General features: G+C 55.7%; 1 protein-coding gene across 1 annotated transcript in view; it reads right to left on the bottom strand.

Annotated features, from left to right (window-relative positions):
* Positions 1–997: 997 nt before the first annotated feature.
* The window catches only part of TSPAN15 (tetraspanin 15), a 50,327-nt gene continuing 43,228 nt past the window's right edge, over positions 998–8,096 (bottom strand). The window contains exons 6-8 of the mRNA XM_025918218.2: positions 3,832–3,879; positions 2,353–2,469; positions 998–1,829 (exon numbers count right to left, since the gene is read on the bottom strand). Of these exons, the coding sequence (XP_025774003.1) occupies positions 1,680–1,829; positions 2,353–2,469; positions 3,832–3,879 (315 nt within the window). The 3' untranslated portion in view covers positions 998–1,679. The remainder of the gene's footprint in view (positions 1,830–2,352; positions 2,470–3,831; positions 3,880–8,096) is intronic.

Below are 8,096 nucleotides of genomic sequence, written 5' to 3'. Positions count from 1 at the left end.
GAGCTAGTAGCTGCCCAAGGTCTAGACGGGCTCCCGACACAGGGCATGCTTGCTGACGCGTTTGCTATTGTTGCGTTATTCTTTTTACACACCCCTCTCCTGCCCTTTTCTACACCCATCGGAACTCAGGCCCGTGTACGTGGCCGACCAGACATCCGACCGCTTCACTTCTGGGTGTGGCGGGCAGTTCCCTAACACACTTAGACCGAGTTCTTCAGGTCTGGGGCTCTTGCTGTTTATATCTACCGCTCTAGCTACTAAGAACGGCACAGGAAACCTGGAACCCACGTCTTGGGGCCGGGAGGCCTGGGCGGGCTGATCCGTGCAGGTCCTGCCATCTCCAGCAGGGGGCGATCGGCACCAAGCTTTGCTGGACATCGAGCGTTGTTCCTCCCGACCCGGGGGGGGGGGGGGGGGGGGGGGGAGGGGTGCCGGGAACGACTCGCTGATTACTGTTGGAGGGAGAGCGGCTCAGGTTCGAAAGCTGCGGGTGGATTTGGGGGCACAGCGCCTCCCCAGACCCCTGGCTTTCCTAGTTCCCATCTGTCCCCGCTTTCTGGAGGAGGAGCCTCTTGCCATAGGTGGCTTTGCCTCAGTTTCCCAGTGTGTAAAACAGGGGTTGTCATCTCTGCCTCCTCCGAGGTTTCCCGCAGGTGAATGAATCGCTAGCAGGAAGGGCAGGTCCGGGAGGCTCCGGGGGCAGTCCACAAACACAGCTGGGAAAAGAAAAGCTATTTCCGTAAGAAGCAACACCAGAGAATGGGAGAGGCTGTCCCAAACCCGGAGCAGGCGGCCTCCAGCCAGCTGCTGATGCACCAGCTGCAGTGTCCCCAACTGTCCCAGATCTTGGCCCCATAGTGCCCTGCCCTTCCCCGCGCGCCCCACCCCACCCCCTTCCCCCGCGTCAATCCTTGCACCAAGGAGGGGCTTTTAAGCCCGAGTTGAGGACTTCCCCACCCCCTCCTGATCCAAACAGCACAAATGAAACACCAAAAAAAAAAAAAAAAATCAAATTTTTATTGTTTGATTAATAAACTGGATTGGAGGGGCAAAAGTGGGGTGTGTGGGGACACACCCAGCTTTGATTAGTCAGAAACTCCTGTTAACTGTGTACAAAATGTTACAAAAATCACGTAAAAAAGAGGGTCAGCAAAGCAGCAGCCTTAGGGAGGGCTCAAGGTTCCTGGGAGGCTGAGAAATGGGCCCAGCCTGGCCTCCGGGGTGTGGCTGTGGGGCTGGGGGCGACTGGGGGCCACCCGCCCTCTCCACCACCAGGCACCCATGCTCTCCTCCCTCCTCGCGTACAAATTGCTACGAAATCGCCTTCAAATGGGCATAAACACCACAGGCCAAGGCACTGCCAGAAATGCCACGGGCCCTGAGCTGGGCGCTGGGCACCCCCTTGCCCGGTGGCCCAGGCCTGGAGAAGGGACGCTCTTGTTGTCCGCCCCTAGAGTGCGGGCAGGCACGGGACCCCGGCGCTGGGGAGGGCCTCCGCTCCCCAGAGAGGCAGCGGCCGTGGGAGGTCCGAGCAGGCCGCCAGAGCAAAACACAGCCGGGGCTTTGGACAGTGCCAAGTCTGCGGAGAGGACCCACGGTCCTGTCCGGCCACTGCGGTGTGGCCTGAGTGGTGCTGTCGCGGCACGGTCCTGCGGGAGCTGCTGCCCCAGGCTGGGGCGCTAGTTGGGGTAGCACATGCAGCATCCTGTGCCTGCCGCCTCCACGCTGGCCTTGGCACCAGGTCCCAAGAGCCCGTCGGTGACAGAGTGCTCCATGATGATGTCCTCTACCCGGGTGATGTACAGGACTGTCAGCAGCACCCCCAGGAACTGAAGAGAAAGGGCAGGGTGGGCGAGAGCATGTGGGGGATCTGTATGGCCCTCTCTGGCAGCCCCCAACCCGGGCCCTCCTCTCCCCCTCCCAGGAAATCCCAGAGACCCTCCGTGCGCCCCATCAGCAGAGGCCCCTCCGCTCTGGGACCCCTGTCTCCACCCCGGCCATGCCCCTCACTATCCAGGGGACCTCGGGCAAGTCACTCAACCTTGCCAAGCCTGTTTCCTCCTCTGTAAAGTGGGCATGATAACAGCATCTACCTCACAGAATTGCAGAAGGCAGTGTCGGCGAAGCACTTGGAAGAGCTTTATAAGCAGAGCTACTGCCATTCGCACTCCCTTCCAGCCCTTTCCGCCCTCCAGGTGAGCCCAGACTGATGGTACAAGAGCGTTCTTCACCCCACCCCGTTGTACCTTTTCTGCTCTCTGTCACCACCAAGCCATGCTTTCTCCGAACCGACACCTTGCCCGCCACCCTACTTCCAGCTCCCCTCCCTGGGTGGAGGGGGGACCAGCCCACCTGGGGGAGCAGGATGCCCAGCAGGAGGCCCGCCATGATGGTGTAGTTGTCCATGAACCAGATGATCACGGCGTTGGTGCAGCCTCGCACGTAGATGACATCCTGCACGCTGAGGCGCTGCACAGGGAGGAGCCTGGCTGACACCTGACCCGGCAGAGCCCCAGCCCCCACTCTGCTGCTCACTCGACGTCCAGGCAAGTCCCTCCACCTCGGTGAGCCTCAGTTTCTCACATGCACTACGAGCAGGTGGCTCTAACCGGCGGGTCTCAGTGGGCAGCAGTGTTCCTTAGAGAGCACCGAGGACATTCTGGTGGCACTTCTGGGTGTCACGGCAGCTGGGGTCGGGGGCTGAGGGACTACGGAGCTAAGGGCGATCCTATCCCACAAACAACGGCCCTGTCTACCTGCCTCTCAGAAGTCCCCCAGGGGCATCTAGACGGCTGGAAACCCATCCATAATTATCTGAGCCAAAAGCCCAACTTCAGGTACTTATAAAAACCACAGTGTTTTCTGTGTGGTTTTACTGTGCACAAATACATAGTATACACACACACACACACACGTATGCTATATATAACTTTGCAGAAATACTACTATGTAGATTACAGAATGATTATACGGTATTTTGTCTGGAATCTTATCAAGAATTGTTCGCCATATTGGAAAAATAATGCCTGTGGTATACACGTTGCCACTCGCCCTGCCGGGGGTGTCAGCTGCCCCTGTGGTACAAACCCGTGACTGCTCTTTTTGAGTCTTCTGTTGTATCTCATGCCTGAGCATTTCCACGTGAAGTATGCTATAGGATTGTGAGTTGTTCTATTTCTCCTTTTATCTCGGATCCATCCCTCGTTCTGCAATTGGGTGTGTCGGTAGATTATATTATCTGTGGATTTCACTTCGAGATAATAACCAGGGCATTCCCACATGATTTCATAACACCTGGGCATCGGGTCTGATGGCTTGAGAACCTCTCCTAGTCTATGGCTCTCCAGCTGAAATGTGTGTCAAGCACCTGCTGGGCTCTGCCCCAGGAACGTGTGTTTCTGGCAAGTTCCCAAGGCTGCTGCCACTGCTGGCCCAGGGAACGCACTCCTCACAGGCACCTCAAGCCATCATGATTTTTAGCTCCCTCCCAACACCACCCCGGTGTCTTTTTTAGTCCCCGGAGTTGCAAGGCAGACTGGTGCTGAGCACGGCTGGGCACGTGGGCGTGCGGGGGGCACTGGCAAAGGCACGCTGACCTCACACCCAAAACCCACGGTAGGTGCTCAGTAAACACAGGCAGGCAGCCCTTCCCAGCCTGGGGGGTTCGTGGCTCCCTGAGTCCTTCTGTATCTGGGCACAGGTGGAAAATCCTGGCAGCACCTGACTCCTATTCACAGCCAGGAGCCCCACCCCCAGGAACCCTTCCAGTCACCCCGCGGGGGGGACAGGAAGAGCAACCTTTCTCAGGGAAAGAGATCCCAAAGACATTACCTCCTTGTCAATAGTTCTGTAGCCGCACATGGTGTTGACAACTTCTGTCTGAAACAGAAATGTGTATTAGCTGACACATAACGGTTACTGTACAAGACGCTATCAGTCTCCCCTTTTACTGATGAAAGGACGGAGGCACAGAGTCCGTATGAATGGAGCTGAGATTCCCTCCCAGGCCATCTGGCTAGAGTCTGCATCCTAGTCTCCCCACCCCCCCCCCCCCCCCCCCCCCGCCCCGCGCCCGCCAAGAGATGCCCAGGAGGAGGGACAGGAAGGTTAGTTCTGCGGCATGTGGGGAAGAGGACGACTCCTCCACCAGGGGCAGCCCAGGAACCCGGAGAAAAGCGTGCCGTCCCAGGCTCCCTTGCCGCCCCAGGGCCACGGCTTTGCGACATGGCCATACTCGGTCTCAGAGATGAGGGCTGGGCTGTTCTTGCTCCGCGGACTCTTACGAGGCAAAACCTCAGATGGCAGCCAGGACCCTGGCCAGCTGTAGTTTACCTGAGAACAAGGCTGAGGCCGCTGACCACACTTCCCTGCCCCTGCAGACCGCCAACCCACCAGCCAAGGCACCACCCGGGTGTTCTTCTGGGAAGAGAGTTGCTCTCAGGACAGGGAAAGCTGGGGTCGGCCCTGGACCCCCTCAAGCCCCTTCTCAGAGTCAGGACTGGCAGGGGCACATTCCAGCACTGTCTATGCCCCGTGCGGCCTCCTTCTCATTCTACAAAGTGACAGAAAGCTAGATGCCCCAGCCCCACCCTGTGACATCCAACTGAGAGCTGCTGTCGCTCAGGGCACTGCAGGTGGCAGCAGTGAGAGCAGGAGAGTGGCCTGGGCAGCCTCTGGCATCATGCTACCTGGTCCGGGTCTTGCTCTGCTACTTATAAGCTCTGTGACCCGTCTTAGATGGCGCTCAATCAGTATTTGTTGAATGAATGAATGAATGAATGAATGAGATTCCTTGGTGTCTTCGATGAAGCAATGGTGATCAGTAAACCCACCTCATGGGGCTGTTTTGACCATAAAGTGAGGTACACCCGTCAACGGCTTATCTCAGGGCCAGCCACGTGGAAGAACAAAAGGGATGCTGGCTGGAGTGACTTTGGACATGATCCCAGCCCCTGGAAGGCAAGGAAGGCTGTCAACTCCCCTTCCAAAAGAGCAGGTTGGACCGCAGGCCTCATCTCAGATGTCAGGACCTGGTTTGTGGGCAAAATAACCTCCCTCAGTCTAGACTGTACCCCAGGCGCCCTCTGATCCCAAACTGGCCAGCATCCACTTAACACAGGTCAGCATTTGTGGCTCCTCCAGGGGGTGAACATGACCCCCATGGAGAGGGTCAGGCCTGGGAAGCAGGTGCATGATAGAATGACGGGAATGATAGAAAATGGTAGAAAACACCTTACTTGTTCATTCATTCACTGAACAAATATTAACTGAGCACCTATTATGTACCAATCAATGGTCTAGGTGTTGGGAATGTAGAAGAACAAAGGAAAGTCCTTGCCTTCATGGAACTTATATGCTAGAAAGGGGGACCCACAATGAACATAATAAGTAGGTCATCTGCATGGTATATGGAAGGCAACAAGATTAACCACTTTGCACGGTGCTCCCAGCCCTGGAGGCATCGCCCCTGCCCTCAGGGAGCAGACATGCACCTGGCAAGGCCTCCTTTGCACCCACAGCCCCGACCCCTCCTCTGGACACGCCTCCCCTGCCAGGAGAGCCCCCTCCCCCGAGGGGTGGGGGGTAAGAGGCTTCCATGGCTCTTTCCAAAGGTAAAGCCTGTCTAGGTTTGAGCACAGAACCAGTATTCTCCAGAGCCTCTGCTGAAGGTTCGCAGGCCATGAGACCAGTACTTGGTGGCCTTTTCCATCCGGCACAGGGCCACAGACAGGAGGTCACGAAGGGGGCTTCTGAGCAGCCCAAAAATGAATGCAGCAAAGTTCACAAGGGTTCTTCCCAAGTGCTGCCTCTCACTCTGGCACAGGGCTGATGAGCTGGGGTACCTGGGGTCTGAGAGGCCAGGGGGAAGGGGGAGAGAGGCCTTGGGGGGACAGGCCCCCTAAGGGTAGCCAAAACTGAGAGGGCGGATATCTATAAACATGGGCCCAAGAGCTCAACAGGCACGGCAGTCTGAGGCCATTTAACGTAGAGGCAGAGTGCCCTCTACGCCAACCCAGGCCTTGGGGACATCACAGCATTACCAAATTTTACCCGAGTGATCCCTGTTGTTGTTTCCAGTCTCCTGTAGGAAGCCTTGTATAAGACATTTCTTTTAATGCTGAGAGCTAGGGGGAGAAAGTGACTTTCCCTGAAGAAGCAGCTCGCTTTCCTCCGTTGAACCTAACAATGTATATTATGTTCACGTCTCCCCTTTTCCTTTGGCTGCCAGGAAGCTCTCAACCACCAAGCATAAGGCTCTGGCTTCTGATTATTTTCAATTTGAGTTTTTTTCTGTGTATTTCCTGTGTGTCCATTCAGACCCGTGGCTAAATGAAATAGGGTAACATAAAAAGATCCATACACGAGTTCACACGCAGATTCTAGGAAGGAAGGAAACACCCTCTTTTCTATCGCGAGAGGAAAATCACGTGGGAGACACAAGGTGAGCCCACCAGTGGTTCTGTAATACAGGACAGAGATAGCCCAGCTGGGTGAGTGTCACCTCCCCACCTCACTGTTCCCGTCCAGATGCGGACTTGACACTTCGCTTCTCTGCAGGGTCTGTGTTGATATGCCCAGCCTGGACTTTTCCCCACACTCCAGACGCCTATATCCACCTGCCTCTTGGACATTCCTGCTGGAATGTCACCCAGCTCCCAAGCTCCGCCTGTCACACTGAACCCCTGATCCCCCAAACCTGCCTTACTGCTGTCCTTCCCTCTCAGGCAACAGTAGCCCCATCTTTCGTGTGGCTCAAGCCAAAATAAGGAGTCTTCCTTATTTCTCCCTTTCCCCCACCTCCCATATCTGAACTGTCGGCAAGTCTTGTGCAATTACGTGCAAAGCAAAGCCAGAAGCTGACCAGGTTTTATCACCTCCGCTATCATCGCCTGACTCTGAGCCTCTGTCTTCTCCCACCTGGTGGGGTGGGTGCTTCCCGGAACCCCTGAAACACTGCGAGCACAATCAGCAGGAGCCTTAGCTGTCAGCCCTTGTGATGATTGTTACGTGTCGTTAATTTTATGTGTCAACTTGACCGGGCCCGGGGTGGGGTGCCCAGATATTTAGTCAAACATTATTCTGGGTGTTTCTCTGAGGGTGTTTTTCAAGGAGATTAATATTTAAATCAGTACACGGAGTAAGGCAGATTGCTCTCCCTAATGTGGGTGGGCCTCATCCGATCAGTGGAAGGCCTGCACAGAACAAAAAGGCTGCCCTCCCCCAAGTAACCGAGAATTCTTCCTGCCCGACGAACTGCCCACCTGAACTGAGACACTGGCTCTTCCTGGCTCTTGAGCCTCCAGCCCTCGGACAGGAACTACCCCGTCAGCTCTCCTGCTTCTCAGGCTGTTGGACTCAGACTGGAGCTAAACCCTTGGCTCTCCTGGATACTCAGCTTGCTGACTCGTCCTGCAGACCTTGCTCTCGCTAACCAGCAACGCAGAGCCTGCTTCCCGGACAGCCTGACCTGTGACACACGGACCGCCCCTAATCAGACTCCCCATGTTCACCTCTGCCCTCCCAGCAGTCAGCGTGATCCTAGTAAACCTGAAGTCAGATCTGCCACTTAGCCACTCAAGCCCTCCATTTGACTCCTTGTCCCTCCAGGGAAAACCAAAGTCCTGACCGTGGTCTTCAGGGCACCCATGACCTCCCCAACTTGATCTGCTACTGTTCTCCCCCACACTCACTCTGCTTCAGCCACAGTGGTTTCTGTGCTGTTTCTCAAATGCACCGGGGCAATTCCCACCCCAGGGCCTTTGCATGTGCACTTCTCTGCCAGGAAGTGCATCCTCCAGATATGCATGGCTTACTCCTTCACTTCCTTCAGGGTGTTATGAGAACTACCTTCGCAATATCTAAAATCACAATCTTTCACGCCCCTGCTTTATTTTTCTCCTTAGCATTTACCACCTTTGAGGGTACAATCTGGCCCATACTTTATTGGTCCAGAACGTCAGTACCGTGCAGGCAGAGTTCTCCATGTGTCTACAGACCCCCAGGACCTCGAATCACATCTGGCACATAGCAGGTCCTCAACAAATATATGCTGAATGAATGAACACACGTAGGGCTTCCAGAGCTTGACGTGGACA

The sequence above is a fragment of the Puma concolor genome, chromosome D2 (assembly GCF_028749965.1).
Source record: "Puma concolor isolate L17-30 chromosome D2, mPumCon1.1.hap2, whole genome shotgun sequence".
Taxonomy (NCBI): Eukaryota; Metazoa; Chordata; class Mammalia; order Carnivora; family Felidae; genus Puma; species Puma concolor.
The sequence above is the reverse complement of the archived record's forward strand: the minus strand, read 5'-3'. Positions and strand labels throughout refer to the sequence as shown.